This window comes from Saimiri boliviensis, chromosome 5 (assembly GCF_048565385.1).
Source record: "Saimiri boliviensis isolate mSaiBol1 chromosome 5, mSaiBol1.pri, whole genome shotgun sequence".
NCBI lineage: Eukaryota > Metazoa > Chordata > Mammalia > Primates > Cebidae > Saimiri > Saimiri boliviensis.
The window spans coordinates 143,656,399-143,674,145 of NC_133453.1; the positions used below are offsets into that span (position 1 = coordinate 143,656,399).

At 50.7% G+C, this 17,747-nt stretch overlaps 1 protein-coding gene across 1 annotated transcript in view; it reads right to left on the minus strand.

The window, feature by feature from the left end:
- ADAMTS17 (ADAM metallopeptidase with thrombospondin type 1 motif 17) overlaps positions 1 to 13,183 on the minus strand; it is a 309,441-nt gene extending 296,258 nt beyond the window's left edge. The window contains exons 1-3 of the mRNA XM_074400099.1: positions 13,031 to 13,183; positions 12,245 to 12,615; positions 2,447 to 2,612 (exon numbers count right to left, since the gene is read on the minus strand). Coding sequence (XP_074256200.1) covers positions 2,447 to 2,612; positions 12,245 to 12,615; positions 13,031 to 13,109 — 616 coding nt within the window. The 5' untranslated portion in view covers positions 13,110 to 13,183. The remainder of the gene's footprint in view (positions 1 to 2,446; positions 2,613 to 12,244; positions 12,616 to 13,030) is intronic.
- Positions 13,184 to 17,747: the final 4,564 nt, after the last annotated feature.

Sequence of the window (17,747 nt, forward strand, 5' to 3'; positions counted from 1 at the left end):
AAGGTTTGAGAGCAGGGAAGGGGAGATTATATTTTTAAGCAAGTTCAGAAATTTCTCCCTACCCTCTTGCATGGCTGCTCTTGTTTTAACTTTTTCCATCACATTTACCCCACCCTGGTTTTGTTAATTTTATTTCCTCATTAAAGGCTAGACAGTCTATCAAAAGAATGACTCAAAACTCATCTAAGGGACAAAAATGCAAACACAAACACCATTTATCATTTTGTCAGCGACCCTCAGTAACACGCCACTAAAGAGGATGGAAGTCGGTCATTAGACAAACATCCCATTATCTCATCTACAAGCACGCTGGGTTCTGACCACGGACTAGCGTCTGATGAACAGTGGCGTGAGCAGAAGGAATGGCAAGAATAAGACATTTGTCCTGTGTTTCACAGCACAGCCCTGCTTGAAAGCGCTCACCCAGGAAAATCCACTCCCCCATGGCCCACAGGTGCTATTCCTCAGGCTTAACAGCCCTTAGTGACGTGGTTTTCAATACCAACTGAACATCAGAACCACCTGGGAGCCTTTACATTGCCGATGTCCCCAGAACGTCTAATTAAAGCAGCTCTCTGTGGGTGAGACCCCCGGGAGTGAGTAGTTGTTAAACCTCCCCCCCAGTTGATGCCAAGGCACAGCCAGGGCTGAGGACCACTGCCGTAGACAAATCCTCCTGCCTCTGAGCCAGTACATTCAGGTGAGCTGCAGAAACTGTATGAAGATTTAGAAAGACTAACAGTTACTAACTTTAAAAGGAGATAAAGCCTCCCCCTAAAAAAGAAAAAAAAAGGTCCATCAAGGCAGACATAGGTAGGGTCAGGGACTCAGGCTGAAAATAGCACACTGGGGGCCGGGCATGGTGGCTTATGCCTATAATCCACGACTTTGGCAGGCCAGGGCGGGAGGATCACTTGAGCCCAGGAGTTCCAGACCAGCCTGGGCAACATGGCGAAACCCCATCTCCACAAAAAACAAAAATTAGCTAGATGTAGTGGTGCACACCTGTGGTCCAAGCTACTCAGGAGGCTGGAAGGATTACTTAAGCCCAGCAGGTTAAGGCTGCGGTAAGCCATGATCACACCACTGCACTCCAGCCTGAGTGACACCCTGTCTCCAAAAAAAATAAAAAACACACCACACACAAAAACTATACTGACATCAAGCCCACAACCAACCATCAGACTTACCAAGACTCTGCTTCCTATCAAAGGGAATCTTTTAGGTACTAGTAATTTTATGAGGTCTTCCTCACTTTTGTAAGGATGAAGAACAGGAAAACCCTAATGTCTCCATCTGGGACTGAAAGCTCTCCTGAAGTGAACTCTATCCAGCACAGTCACCTTTAATACCCACCCAGACAAGGCTAAAGAGAAAGGCAACCTTCCATCAAGTCCACACACAGCAGCTGAGCTGAACTGCAAGACTTGTTTACAAATAAGGTAATTCCAAAGCGGTCACATAATCAACTTATTTCCAGTGTCACCAGAATACTAAACCAAGACACATGAATTTTCATGCAAAGATAAGTCTTTAAGCTTCCGAAGCACAACCCCCAGAGGTCAGCAGTGGGGTCCCACATCTCCTGGGAGGAAATGCCACCTGTGATCCAGTTTCACCTGGGGACATTTGCAGCCCCCATGAAATGTTCAACATGTGACAGACCATCCACATCAGGGTTGCTCAAAGAGAGACCCAGAGTATAAGAGCCCTACGTTCTCCCCCGACACTATGTACTAAAATCACTTTTAAAAACACTGGCACCCAAATCATACCCAGACTAAAAAAGATCAGGACTCTGGGGGGACAGGCCCAGCGTGCACGGCATTTTGAAAAGCAGTGGTCCTCACACTTGAGCATGCGTCTAAATCTCCCGGAGGGCCGGTGAAACTACAGATGACTGGACCCTACCCCAGGGTTTCCAATTCACAGGTCTGGCCTGAGAATGTGCATTTCTAACATGTTCCCAGATGATGCCAATGCTGCTGGCCCAGGGGCCACAGTGCGAGAATCGCCGCTTCAGAGGCACCCCAGGTGGCTTTAATTGGTACAGCCGGAACTCAGGAGTGCTGTATTGGAAGAGTAAGCTCCTGGCCAGGGCACGAGGAGGAAGGAATTCTTATCCAAACTCAGCTACAAACCTGGCGTTTGATCAATAAGCCCTCAAAATTTTTTGGACCTCAACTTGCTCTTGATATATAAAATTGACGTACTGCAAGAAAGAGAACCTGGGTTCGTTGCAGAAATAAAACAATGACTTTTCCAAAGGGCTGTTGACACTAAGACACAGAGAAAGGAAAGGAAGTGGTCTCAGGGCAATAAAACAGCTTTCAAAATAGAGGGGAAGGTAAGTTCTCGCTTACATGGCTTCAGTGCACTGGGAGATACACACAGAGTACGGGCTGTGCATGTGCTCTAAACCAGGCACGCTGCTGCCCAGACTCACCTGTTAGAACTGTGCAGAGCTGCCCAGGCCCCTGGGCCTCGGCAGAAGGGCTGGGGGTCGAGGACCATCTGCGCCTGATCAGATGTTCCTGTCCGCTGAAGGGCGCCTGGGAGCTGTTGAGGGGCTGGATTAGCACCTGCTCCTGCCCAAGCTGAATGAGGCCGACCTGCCCAGAAAAGAGAAGGAAACGCGATGTCGGTCATCCTCATTCACACACGCCCATGGTCCCCCAGGAGGGCAGGCAAGGCCACCTTGCTGGGACTTCGTTTCCCAGGTCTGGGCTCTTTTCTTTGCTAATTGGTCTGATTTACCCAAGCCCAAGAGTGAGCTTCTGTGTGACTTAAAAACACAGAGCAGCTGTGTTGGGGGTGGGGGACAGATACAGGTGCAACAGCATCCATTTTCCACGTTGGCTTTCAGAGAAGATAAATTACTTTATTATCAAATCTTTTTAATTTTAAAATTATTTTTTAAATTACTTTAAAAATCATCCCCGCAAAAGTCCACCTGGGAGGCAACACTCAAACTGCTGGGAATGACATTTAAATCCCTAACAGAAAAACTTATCTTATCCCTGGGTGTATTAATGGTAACATTAGCATTGTTTAGACAGCATCCAAACAATCTGCCCTCCTTCCCCAGGCCCCTGCTGCTAGTTTCCCTTCCTATGTGGAGTCAAATGGTCAATTTCTCAAGGAAATCGAACCCAGACAGGGCCAGGGGAGGACGTGGTTTGTACACCGATCAATGCAGGCAACATCGCGTTCTCCTGGGAACAATCCTGGACTGCCTGGGACGCACAGATTCAGGAGACCTGGCAGATGAGTCTTACCGGGTCATGACATCCTTTGTCTCCCTCTTCCACCATCACTTTTTAAAAGCCATGACAGGGCAGGCATGGTGCCTCACGCCTGTAATCCCAGCACTTTGGGAGGTCAAAGTGGGTAGATCACGAGGTCAGGAGTTCAAGACCAGCCTGGCCAAAATGGTGAAACCCCGTCTCTACTAAAACTACGAAAAATTAGAAAGGTGCAGAGGCAGGTGCCTGTAATCCCAGCTCGGGAGGCTGAGGCAAGAGTATCGCTTGAACCTAGGCAGCAGAGGTTGCTGTGCCCCGAGAACATGCCACTGTACTCCAGCCTGGGCAACAGAGTAACACTCTGTCTCAAAAAAAAAAAAAAAAAAGCCACAGCACACTAAACCATTGGTTCTCAAACCCTAGCGTGCACCAAAATCACCTGGAGGTCCTGATGGAGCCCAAGAATGTGCATTTCTAAGAAGTTCCCACATTATACAATGACCACACTTGCAAAGCACCCCCCACCACCACCACATGCCGCACTAACTCCTCGGGTGTCAAGTATAAAGCTCACTTAAGCCAAATGAGATAGCCCCTCTCTATGTTCTGAAAGGACGCCCGGGTACCAAGATTCCTGGAAAGTAAATCAGATCAACTAATAATTTAGATGGCCTACAACCCTGAGTCCCCAAGACACACGGTGAGGCCATACTTAACTGCTCTAAGCATATTTCAAGGTTTCCATTTCATTACAACTTTTGCCAAGAACAACTCAAAGATTTTACTGCCCAAATAAAACTGTCTCAAAGTGGCACCGCATGACCTGCAGGAGAGCACAGCTTTCCTCCCTCTCCTTTGAAGTGAAAACCTGAGTTTGTTCACTGGGAAACTTTGGGGAAAGTGAAGAAACGGAAGAGGGTGGCCACAGTGGGACGCGCAGAGCTCCAGCACAGCTGTGCACGATGCAGCCTCAGTGCAGCCACGTGAGAACTTCCCAAGTCAAGACAGAGTGGGTAGCAGATGACACAGTGAGTGGAACCCCACGTGGGAGGACCCCTTGCTTCCCAGGGGATGAGGTTCCCCCTAATGAGGAGCTGGCCTCATTTGGAAACATCCTGGCTGTGGGTCAAAGCTCCCCGGGGTGTAGCACTTTCAAAGCCAGTTATTATTGGTTCTGTCTAGTGTCGGCATTCACAAACCCCCACATAAAAAGCAGTCAGCTGTTAGTTCTAACGTGACTCAAGTTTTTAAAGACAGGGCGATCTCACCTTGGTGAGAAATCCTACACATACACACTCATATATACACGCAAAGCCTCCCTATCACCTTAGGGGAGGCTTTTCTTTCCAGTTTCTCAGGGGCCCCATGTGCTGCTTTCTATAAGCTTCGGGACGAAAACAGCAATGCTGGGGAAAGATGGATAAATGGACTAGTGGGTACTCGACCTGGCAGCCACTTGCCCTCTCCAGCCCCATCTCGAGCAGGGATGTGGCCAGGACTAGCCCCAGGAGGGAGGGGCTGCACAGGGCCGTCACCCTGGGAACCACCATGAGGAAGGACCCTGCCTCCTCCTCCCTGCCTGTCTCACTGTACCCAGACTCCCTCAAGCATCTATGACACTGCGATTGTCAGCACGTCACCAGTGGTCAAATGTCCTGTTGAGAAGTACCACCTGTGCGTTGCATACAGTCTCACCCCAAAATACCCCCCAGCCCTCCTCTCTTCCCTGAATAAAGCCCCCTTCCCTGCAGCCACCTGCAAGCTTACATTCCGGCCCACTATCCCATGTGAAACATTTTCACCACCTAACAGTTTGTTCCATAGAGGCAAGATCAGAATTATTCCTTCTGTTTTTGCCAATGTCTGCCACGTAAGTTACTCAAAAAGAAAAGAGAAAAGCGACAGAAAACGCAGTTACCTGCATGGACTGCCTGCAGCCTCCTTGCTCAGGGCTTCTCACCCCCAGCAACGTATCGATATTATTTAGGGAGTTCTGAAAACTCCTGATGCCTCAGCCCCTACTCCAGGCCAAGTGAATCAGAATCTCTGTGGTAAGGCCAGGCACCACTATTTTCTCAAAGGTGACCAGGAAAATTCAATGTGTAGCCAGGGTTGAAAGGTGCCATGCTAGCCTGTAACCAGGTGCTGGAGACACAGGACACCTACTGCCTGGATTCCGTGTCTAGAGCTCCTTGGCCTTGGAACCTGGGCCTTCCTCTGACTATGCAGCTATGCCTGCTGCCCCGGCTTCTAGCCCACCACTGCCCCGTGGCCCCGAGAACAGAGCAGGGCTTCTTGAATCTGTGACTCCTGCAGACAAGGGAGAAGCAGGGAAAGGCCTGTCCAAGGCCTCTTCTGTTCCACTGATGGGGAAGAAATACCAGCACTGAGCCTGTGCCTTGGATACAGGAGGCCTGCAACCGTCCTCCAAAGAGACCATCTAGAAATAAACGCCTATGGCAGACACAATGAACAGCCCTGAGGCCCCTTGGTTTTAAGGGCTATAATAAAGCCCCCAGTGAAATGGTGCTCTTAAAAGAGAAATCTGAAGTTTTGCAGGACTTGGTATACTATACTAAAGTGTGGGTCAAATAAAGTGGATCAGGTGATGACTTGGTATTTCAGCAGTTGTGAGTGGTTACCTTTCACCTCTGTTGTGGGTACTTGCTTTGAAGGGTCCTGTTAAGACAGAGTTACAAATCAGGTATTGTTCGCTCCACACCACACCCCCAACAAAAAGGACTAGCTCTCACTGCAGTGTGGAAAGCGTGTGAAAGAGGTTTTTATCACCTAACATTAACACAAGCTCTCAGCATAGCTTAGAAAATGCAGTTAAGGTAACAGAAACTGTTGCATATGCTCCAAAGCCTGCCTCTGTGGGAGGGGGCAAAGTCACATGATTCCACAAAACCTGCAATGGAATGCCCTGCCTTCAGGGGTCTGCAGCTCCTCAGTTAATGGGAGTGGGTCTTGGGTCTCCTTCTCGAGATCAAAATGGGTTGAGAGGATGGGGCCAACAGGGCAGTGCGTTTGCTTTCTGTAGGGACCAACCTGCTTCCAAGAAGCAAAGCCACCCTATGACTGCAGATCCTCCTGCCTGCCTCTGACTCTGCATGGGCCTGCACCTCTTCCAGTGGAAGGAGCCTCCCGCGCGACACAGGCATGCAGGGCTTCCCAACCTGCACCTCTTCTGAGGAACCACCCAGAGGTCCCCTTCTGCAGTCTTGCTGTCGCCTCTGTGAACGTGGAATCCCTGAGCACAGATGCCTGGTCTTCTTCCCAAAGCCAGCCTCCCATCGGTAGTGAGGAGTCCCTCACTTCAGCATCACCCCTTTCAGATCACCAGAGTGTCGGCCAGCCACAAAGGACTGCCAGCCTGCCCTTCAGAGTTCCTCTTGTGTGCTCTTCCTTTCTGTCCCAGGCTTGCCCCTGTCTGAGTCTTGAGCCTGGTCAGTTCCCTGCTGTAAGTGCTCCTCTTCAGTCCTCCCCATCTGCTATCCCCAGGGTTCCCCAGCTACCCATCCTCCACTGCCTCTCAGCCAGTGACCCCCAGAGGGCCCTCCCAGAACAGCAGCATCAGCATCCCCTGGGGAACTTGTGAGAAATGCAAGCTCCCAGCCTACCCCAGACCTCCTACATCAAAAACTCCAGGGTGGGGCCCAGCAATGTTTAACTGGCCCTCTAGGAGACTCTAATGCCAGCTCAGGGTTGAAAACCGGGCTCAAGTCCAAATGCCTTTGGTGGGCACCCAGAGCCCTGCCCCATGTAATTCACATGCCCGCCAGTTCAGTTCCTTTACCCCCATCTCTTAAAACCACCACCCCCACCAACCCACTCATGGGTCCCTTATCTCAGGACAATGGGGCCTCCATGCCCTTTCCGTCACTCCTCCTTCCTGGCATCTGAGGCCTAGCCTCTCCTCCCTCCCCAAAGCCCCGCCCCATTCCAGGCTCCAGAGCACCTCCCTCCATAAGGCTGGGACTGCCTTCCCAGATAGGGCCTGCACTGTCTTTCTCTCTGAGCCTTGTTGGGCACCTACCAGAGCACCCTGCACACAGCAGGTGTGTGATAATGATCTGCTCATTCAGGGAAGAACCATGACTGAGCAGTTGATGGATAACCGGAAAGGTCTGTGAACAGCCTGCGGGGCAGGAGGAGGAGCCTCTTTTTAATGCCTTAATGTGCCAGGCCCTCACTAAATGATTTCAGACTATCTCCTTCCATTCTACCAACAGTCTTGCAAGCCCACGTTACTTCTCCCTGCATGGCTGTAGGCAGGGAGGTTCAAAGGAGTTAAGTGGCTATCTCAACATACAGCCCCAAATGGCCATACAGTTTCATTTCCTAAGGAGCAAGAGTGTGACCACGTATGTGTGGACCTGTCCACAGAAACATGCCCAGGGAAAAGTTAACCAATGACTCCACATGGTCCCCTCAGATGTACTGGCCACAAAAACTGTCTTCCCCTGTCACACACACCCAGGATCAGGCCGCCACAGAACTTCAGAGTTCAGGAAATAAGCTCCAAGAATGCAGTCAGTCAAAGGCGACAGCTTCAGTTCACTGCAGCATCTTGTGCTGCTTTTTCACGTTTCTTAATGTTGTCAACTAAACAAAAGTTCAAAGTGGGGACATCTAGTGTGTGTCCTAGACGATGCTCGTGGGCAGCTTGATGCGGCAGCAGTCAGTGCCTGGCACCCTAAGAGTCAGCCCAGCCCTGGAGAGCTGTGGCTGGAGGAAGCCCTGGGCAATCCGGAGGAACCCGAGAGAACGCAGGGCTGGACAGGACAAAGGGGAACGAAGACAAGCCACCGTGAGGCCACAGGAATGTCATTCCAGAGGTGGCAGCCAGACGCCTTAGAACTTTCTGAGCTCTTCCCTCCAATACTTCCCAAACTCCAAACTTCAGGAAACTGTCTTTGCCCTTCTTTTTCTCCTGCCAAAATGCCACTTAGCATCTACTCCATCGTTTCTTTCTACAAACTTCTAAATATGTGCTTTGTATTCTCCAAATATATTTATGCTGCACAGGATCAATGAACAATACCAAGTCACCACTTAGGACTACCAGACCTTCCTCAGATCTGTCTCAATATAATGATGTATTATAATGCAGTCCCTTCCAAAGGTCTCCACGCCACGTAATTTTTGTCAAGACCAATTCCTACTCAGCTGTTCTCCATCGAGTGAGGCTGCCTTACAAAGCTGGGCGATTTCGTAAATCAATCAATCAAAGAGGGCTTGATAACTCTTTTCTAAAGAGAGAGGTGGTGATATCACAAACCTGCTTCTTCATCACAGGAATCATGCAAACGCAGGCTGCCTTCTTAAAAACGGGGTCCCCAACGCTTCTAATCTAAGCTGCCTACTCATCAGCTGGCTGAGCTCGGCCCCATCTATTCTTATCTGGACTACACTAGTTCCCCTATAAAACAGAGGTGAGCATTCTCTAAAAGTCTCAAATGGACTGGGAGGAACAGCCATACACAACTGTGAATGTCCCATGCGCCCCAAATGATCTGCTACCCACATGGACGTAAGGGCGGGGTAGGCGGGGCCACAAGGTTGACCCCAGTGATTCCAAATAACAGTCCTACAGCATGTGGCTGTGACAACAGAGAAATTATGATAGGAGGATCCCTGACCCTCTCACAGTCCTTCAAGATAGGCTGGAAACCAGTTATGACTTAGTCATCTGCAGCCCAGGGCACCTTGATGGTCCGTCCGGTCCCACTGTCTCACACTGTGCTCCTGGCAGGCCACAGCCTTGGCCGAGAAGGAGTGGACACATTCCAGAGGGTGGCCTTCCCAAGCTTTGTGAGTATCATCCAAGGAAGGATGGCTGCCGCTCCGCAGACCACACCTGACAACAGGGGCCTCCAGCCCTCCCCTCCTCTCACTCGTTCTTCCTAAAACAAGTCCACTCACTTTGAACAAGCCACAGATTCTTTTCCGGGCCTGAGGCTCATGCTGTCCTTGAAGTGCCCACTCTGCTCTCCTGTCTACCTATGAAGTTCAGCCTGATTCCAATTCCACTAGCCTTCCATAATCCGGTCCTGGTCAGAGACAGCTGATCCAAACAAATTCATTAGGAGTGGAAAGGCCTTCCTCAAACGCCTAAAGTTCATTGCTTTGAAATGATACACTCACAGAAACACTTCCAAAAAACCTACGCTCTGTCTAAAGACTCTTGGAAATGTAAATACAATGAAGAAGCATAAACAGAAGACAATTCATATTTAAGTCTATGGTCTCTGAAGATCCAAAAAGCACAGCTGGCCCAGATAAGACATCATGAAAGGAATGCCACAGGCCCATGCCTCTGCCTGCTGTCAAAAGGAGAAGCAGCAAAAAAGGAACAGGTGTTTTACTCTCCATGGCCCCTAAACAGCTAAGGAATGATTTATTCTAATAATGTATCTCCTTTAAACAGAGAGCAAACATCTCTGGAGACAAACGGCACAGATTCCACACAACATGGAACAGAGCCTGTGTGCCCCCAGCACAGGCAGGCCACACTCTCTGCTGAGGCCTTTTGGAAATGTTAGGTACAGTAGGACTTACCAGCAATTGACATGATATCCAACATCGGGAATGAAGTTTTGTTGAATGCAGCCACAGCCATTTGCTTGTACGCGTCCGTAGCTGTAGCTGCTTTCACACTAAAAGGGCAGCTTTAAGCGGTTGGGAAAAAGGCTATGTGGTCCACAAAGGCTAAAATATTATCTGGTCCGTAAGAGAAGTTTGCTGACTCTTGCTCCTCGTTTTTGGATACAAGGACACCTTGAAACGCCCCCCCCATCCATGGCCACCAAAGATCATTTCCTTTGACATCACTCCTTCTCACACCTTATAACACACACCTCCCTCTACATCTGCACTTCACAGAGCTTCACCACGGCCGAGAGACACACAGCATCCCCAGCCGCCTGAACTGAGAACCCAAGTCAAAGCTAATCTGTGATGCAAACGTGGTTAGCCCAGATTCCTGCTGCTTTCTTTTCTTTACGCTTTCAGGACCACCTTGCAACCAAGGGGTCCACCTCCAAGTCACCCATTGTCTCTTCCCTCCTGCCTTCAACATGTACCGAGCGGGAAGTGTCCAACGTCCAGCTCACACGAACGGGATGAACAAGGCGGACTAGAGAACACAAGTGTCTGCTAAAGCAGGAATTTAAAAGCCGAAGTCTTAGAGGTACACCCGCCACTGGCACACACTGAACTCAGCCTGTTGGCAGGGTTCTTTTATGTAAAGCACAGCACCCTCACATGGTGCTGAAGGGAAGGACAGTCTTGCTGAGAAGCTGGCTGAGATGCCATCTATGAGGGCCCAGCCCTCACTCTGCGAGGATTTTAAATCAATGTTATCCAGATTTTCACCCTCGGCTCCTTCACAGATAGCTCCTTGCTGGAAACTTTACACCAAGAAGTATAAACTCTGACCTCTACAGAAACTCACTAAACCGCAGCAAATGGGATTCAGATGTTTCCATGTACAGTACAATGATGTGACCTAGACTTTAAACACTTTGGCAAAAACAGGAAAAATGATGTGGGCCTTCCAGTCCCTCCCATAACATGATACAGCCTTGACCCAAGCCCTACAGTGATCTGAGCCTTTCTCACTCCCACTCCAGCCTCCCAGCCCGTGGTCAACATTCCCTCCTACCAGGCCCCCTCAAAAATCTATATATCACTTTCCTTGTTTCACCAAAGCTGCCTATTTTTCCCAGCTGAGCAAAACCAGATCATACCCTAATCAGAACTCAGAACATTCCTGAAAGGAAAGCCAGGCTGATCTAGGAAACCACCCAGAGTTACCCGCAGCACTGGGAAGAAAGGAGAGGTCTTACATAAGACTTTGCACCCCCAGGCCTTCTGGCTTCCTGAATTCTCGGGGTCTTGCCACAGACCCTGCAGGTAAGGGCTGAGGAATTCTAGCTAGTGGCACAAGTAAAGGTGGAGGCAGCAGTTTCCTGTGCCCGGGAAGGACAGACACAAACTAGTATCAGAAACCGCCTCCCCAGAGGCCAGTCATGACAGAAGACAGAGGAAAAAACCCCTGCTGTTCACGCTCTGCGTCCACACCAAGCTTTGCTGGGGGCAGCCCATCTGCCGACCACGTGTGCCGCTTTCAGGGAACGGAGCTGAGTGCTCATACGGGCACCAGTGCAGCCACATTATCAAGTGTGTGCACAGGCAGGGCAAGTGCACACACGAACTCCCTTGCCCCCAGGAGCACCTGTCACAGGTGCCTCAAATGCCACAGGGCAGGGACTTGGGGACACGGAGAAGTTACTGCCACAACGAGGGAGCTTCTGGGGGCAGGAATAGGGCTTATTACCAATATAAGCATCCCTCAGGCCTGGTTGGGGGCGAGCACCAGACAAATGCTTTCTAATAGTATACAAGGACAAAAGTCCTTCGTCTCCTGTTTCTTAACATTTCAGTAAGAGTGGGGTTAGCCGTGGCCTGTGTGGGCACTTCTCCCAACTTCCTGTTCCAGGTACAGAAAGAACACTCAATAGGGAGGGAGGTGAATGCCCACTCCCCCACCTCCACGTCCAAGAACAGAACATCTATATGTACGTAGGTACTCCCGTGACACACACGCTTACACAGCGGTGCAGATACCGAGTTGTCTCCGCACTGGAGCCAAGGCGCCCGTGTTCAGGGCCCTGACAGTTTCATCCCTGCTAGATCCGCGCTCCCTTGGGCGGGCGGCGTAGACTCCACGCAGCCCCAGCTTCACGCGGGTTCCACGGGCTACAAAGGCGCTGGACTCGGAGGCTACCCCCTCCACCCCCTTTGCCTATAGAGGGTCCTGAAGGTAGGGGTGGGGGATGGGGAGAGGTGGAAAGGCAGGGGGTTCTCTACGGCTCCCCTGGAGGCTGGTTCTCTACGGTTCCCGCAGAGGCGCCCCACCTCCACCCTCCACGGCGACCACCCTGCACCGCAACAGACCCGACGGGCCGACGCGGTGGGGACGCGGGCAGTACCAGGCCGCCGGCGGCGCCGCAGGCGCTGAGCGAGACGAGGGAGCCAGGGTGGCCGAGCACAATGCCCGAGTAGAAGCACAGCTCCGCCGGGCGACCGCGGCGCCCGGCAGCGCCCGCCTCCTCCACCTCGAAGCCTCGGGACAGGAAGCGCAGGTCGCGGCGCAGCTGCAGGTACAGGTCGCGCCCGAAGGCCGGCAGGTGCAGCAGCAGGGCGCGCTCTCCGGGACGGGCGCGCGGGGCGGCGGGGGGCGTGCGGGGGCGCCGCCGCCGTCGGGGCCCGGGGGCTGCGGGCAGCGGCGGCAGGTGCACGTCGTCGGGGCGCACCCGCCGCGGGAGCACCACCTCCACGTCGGCCGCCGCGTCGCCGACAGCTGCGGGGAGAGAGGAGACGCGTCAGCGCCGCGGGGCCCGCCCTCCCGCCGGCCCTCCCGCCGGCCTCCCGCCGCGCCAGCGCCGGGACAGCGCGACCCGGAGCGGGCGCTGCCTTCCCTTCCCTCGCCCGGCACCTCCGCGCAGGCCCGCGCCACCCGGGGAGGGTCCCCGGCGCAGCCGCCCGAGCACCTCCCGGGACGGCGCCGCGCCTCGGCCAGCGGAGACCCGGCGGCGGCGGCGCGCCTACCACGGAACCACCCGAGTCCGGTCCTGCGGCCGCGACCCGCGCCTCCTCCTCCCGGGCGCCGTCAGCTGTCCCGCCGCCGCCCTGGGGCCGCCAGGACGCCGCGAGAGCGCAGAGGGGAAGGCAGCCGCCGGACGCGGGGGCGAAGGGGGCGGTGGGACGGGCGCTACCTGTGCCCGGGTCCAGTCCCCAAACCAGCAGCAGCAGCACCGGCAGGACGAGCGGAGGCAGCAGGACGCCGTCACACATGGTACCCGGGACCGGCAGCCCCCCGGGCGGTGGCGGCGGAGGAGGAGCGCGCGAGGCGGCGGCGCCAGCCGGAGTGAAACCCTCCAGCCCTTGGAAAAAGTAATTAGCGCTGCGGACAAACCCAACGTGGTAAACCTCAAGCCCCGCCTTTCCCTCGAAAGGCGGGAGGTGATTGGGCCCTCGCTTTCCTCCGCCCCGCCTCCTCCTTCCCTACTGGTCAGGATGGGTGGAAACCGCAGTGCGTAGTTAGGTTGTAAGCACTTTCTTACACGTGGTTTCTGGGCAGCGGTGGGGACGCGGCACCAGGTGGCGCGCGGGAGCCGACCGGAGCCGTGCGACCCTGGAAGAGCCGGAGGCTGCGGGGCTGGTCTTCAGAGCTTGTCCTCATTTTGAAAATCCTCTCTCAGCCTGCTGCCCAGTTTCCCGGGAAGACAGGCCGGAAATCGCCCCGGCCAAGCGGTTTCATCCCAAAATGCATATGCCATTTACTTCTAAGGTCAGGTTTTAGCTGCTTGTGGCTGGAAAGACTCCCAGTCCACTTTCCTGCACACCTGAGCTTGCACCTGATGGCTGTATTCGTGGCGTTCATTCAAACCCCTCACACCTGCTGTGGTCTTCAATTCCACAGGAGCCAGTGCAGCAGGCATGCTCACACCCGCTTACAGACTGAAAAACTGAGGGAGAGAGAGCTTAAGGAAAAAACGCTTAAGGTACCCAGAGAGTTCCTGTTGCAGCGAAGGCTAAAATTTGTGGTCCTGATGTCTGACTTGCTGTTTCTCACTAACAGCAGGATTCCCCCGCCCCGAGGGAGGCAGGACTCAGTATTAGAGGTTAGGAAAGCAGGGCACAAAGTCCCAAAGCCTGGACTTGAATGTGAGTCTCCCAGAAACAGAATGAGTTGATCCTTTCCTGCCAGAACAAAACAGACCTGCAGGCAAAGTGACTCCTTTAGCTTGCTGAGTAGCATCTTGTAGAAAACAAAATGAAACAGTTAGCTGAAGTGTAACCGTAACTGATCTCAGGTTTCCCCTCCCTTCCCTGTCCTGCTCTTTTCCGTTTTTTCAAAGCAGAAATCGTTCCCCACTGGATGCTGATTGAAGCCTCAGAATCTAAATTAATCACAGGATTACATAGCATCTGAAGGAATCTAGAACACTGTTCAGCTTATCCAAAATATAATGAACCCCAAGGGCAAATGGTGGCCCTCCACAAAGGCTTGCCACTCATTGCTTGGCACCTGCAATTCTGGGGCATCTGCGCAGCTCCTGCTCTTGGGCAAGCCTGGGGATTTGTTTTTTCCCCTTGCCCTTGTCCAGGCCAACAGCTTCCGACAACTGACAGCTCAGCAGCATTTTCTGGCAGCACAAGAAATGCTGGTGATTGCGGTGATGAATACTCCATTTACCCTGACAAGATTATTATGCATTGTATGGCCATATTAAAATTTTTCATGTACATAAATTTCCTAAATATATACACCTATACCTACTATCTACTCAAAAAATATTACTTTAATTTTTAGGAAGATATCACAGTAAGCTTCTTAGTGAATCTTTTTGTCAAAAAGAGCTATCTCCAAGGCCTGCCACTAGAAACCATGGAATATGGGCAACACCACCTCACAAGGCCAAGTCAGCCTGAAGTAGTGATCACCAATCTATCAGATGATCTATCAGATCACCAACCTATCAGATCACCAGCCTATCAGTTTCATGTCCATAGGGACATGAAAACTAAAACAGCAAGATACTATTTTATTTCCCAACTAACCAAAATTAAAGAGCTTAGAAAAATCAAGAATTAGGACACTCTCCTGCCCGTGAGTGGGAGTATAAATTGGCATGGCCACTTTGAGGAACAACTGGGCAAATTGTAAAACTAAAGATTTAGTTTTAGTAAAACTGAAAACAAGCACATTCTACAACTCTGTAATTCCACGCTGGTTAATTACTTCAGAGAAACTCTGGCACATGTACAAGAATGTTTGTTCACCACGGCAACTTATTAAGAGCAAAAAATTGCAAAAACCTGAATGTTCATCATTACATAAATGGCTACTTGAACACCATTAATTAAAATAAATACAAAAATCTCATAGATATAAAAACATGGACAGATCTCCAAGATCAGTTACCAATTTTTTTTAAAAACCAGATTGCAGAATGATGCACACAAAAGGATAATACGTATATAAATATACACACATGACATAATCTGTATGGATTCAGATAAATGTACATAAAATCAAAGAGAAAAGTCTGGTAAAATACACACCAAATTTTGTTAAGGTTTATTGTTCTTTTTATATGAAATTGATTGTTGAGGAAAGATACTACTAAAGGAAAATAAAAACCTGGGACCCTGGCTGAGCACAGTGCCTCATGCCTGTAATCACAGCATTTTGGGAAGCTGAAGCAGGCAGATCACAAGGTCAAGAGTTCAAGACCAGCCTGGCCAACATGGTGAAACCCTGTCTCTACTAAAAAGATAAAAATTAGCCAGGCATGGTGGTACATGCCTGTAATCCCATCTACTCAGGAGACTGAGGCAAGAGAATCACTTGAACCCAGAAGGTGAAGTTTGCAATGAGCCAAGATCACACCACTGCACTCCATCCTGGACAACAAGAGCGAAACTCTGTCCCAAAAAAAAACAAAACAAAACAAAACAAAAATCCTGGGACTCCAATTCACCCTGCCAAAAGAAAAAATTAAACTGAAAGCTGAGTCATGCAGTAAGCTGCCTTTCCTTTAGTTCCTAAACACATAGCTACAGATAAAAAGGTTAAACATCTCCACAGGTAGCTGGGAGAGTAAGAGGGAGAAGGAAGAACTGAGAAGTGATGAAGGCAAGATGGTGTTCGGTGACTATGTGCTGCTCCTGTGCCTGGACTGGATTCCAGCACCAGGGACCTGTGCCTACTGCTGCACTATTAAAGACACTGTCACAGTTGTCGTGGTTGACTCTGGATCTACCAAAGCAGTGCCCCCTTGTCTAGAGCCCAGTTTTCATTGCCACACCAGCAACTTCCAGCACCTGTTGCATGGAATCCTTACCTCTGCCCCCTGCCATCTGATCTCCTGCCAGGGCCTCTTTTGGCAGAAGCTAGCAGGAAGCCTAAGAAAATGTAAGGTGGTCAGAGAATGAAGGTTGCAGACTTTGAGCTTCAGTAAAAAGCAGAACCTGGAATGAGAATGTGGGGCTGGGAGACAGAGCCGCTAAAGATCTTAATCTGGCCACCATGAATCTGAATCCCCTTTGCCCTTCATCCTTGTGTTCACCAGTCATAGTAAAAGTTAAGCGTCCATGCCTTCAACTTTCTCTTTCATAGCATTTCCTCCACAATACGATGCACTGCCTTCCCCTACCCAAGTCCCGACGCTCCTCCAAGATGTCTATAACCACCTGCAGGGTGTCCTGCAAACCCCGACTCCACAATGGATAAATAAAACACCCTCACACATACAGTAAAGTGCGCAAGTGGGTTAGGGAGGTCGTCAGCTGCTCTCAGAGGGCGACTGCAGTTAACCGGCCCCTCACTAGCTGTTCCTCCTCACATGTATTCAGTATAGAATTAATGACAGAGGTTCTAAGTTAACATGCTTGTGGATAATTAACATGGTTAAAAGAGTGGTTTTACCGAGGATAAAAAGGTTTTGATTCCCAGGCCCAGAACAAACACCATTAACAGGTAATCCCCCTTTGACTTCCCCCTGAAAGGATCATCTAACACAAAGTTTGCATCAGTAAACAAGTAGTTAAAGTAGAGACAAAGGAACATGGGGTAAACAGACTTAACTGCAGAAGCTTCTATTTTCCCAGATCTTCACCCTGTGACCTAATGCTCTAAGATAACAGGCTGCCTTCATCCTGTCCCATTAAAACCCTTCGGCCTTCCAGAAGGTTTGAGACTATAATCTTACAACTCTCCCTAGTATTTCCCTTAATATTTTGCCAACCACACTGAGTGGATCCCAACACTCCTCAGTCTTGAGACCTTCCCACTGTGCCCTTAGGAGCTGCTGCCCCCATGGCCTAGATCTTCTGCCTCTTCTCTGAGCATTCTGTACTTATGAAAGGAACTGCTTTGAAAATGTAAGCTGGCAACAAAATTCTACATTTCTCAGCCTCTTTTTTCCCCTAACGATGGTCACTTGTTACAGTTCTGGCCACTGCAATAGAAGAAGCTACTAGCTAGAGTTCTAGGAGAGTTCATTTGAGGAGCATCCTTCTGCTGCTGTACACCTCCTTTTCACCGTGTCTCTTCCTCTTTGCTCCTTACTAGAATTTGCATGTGATTGCTGGAATTCAGCAGCCATCTGGTAAGCATGAGGAAGAAAGAGTGTCATACCCCTGGGAAGCAAAAAGATCAATGAACTCTGAGTTGCTGATGACATCTTGGAGTCACCATGCCAGTCTGAGCTGTCTGCAGAAGAAATTATACTCTTGTCTCATTTGAGCTATTGCTATTTGGGTTGTCTGTTACATGCAGCCAAACTTGACCTCTAACACATACACATATAGACAACTCCCATTCCCACCGTGGGGTCTGGGCTCCTCCATTTCCTCCTTCAGTGACCTTCTGTACTATGCTGCCCCAACTGTCCACTCTCAAAAGTCACACCCTAGACCTTGTCA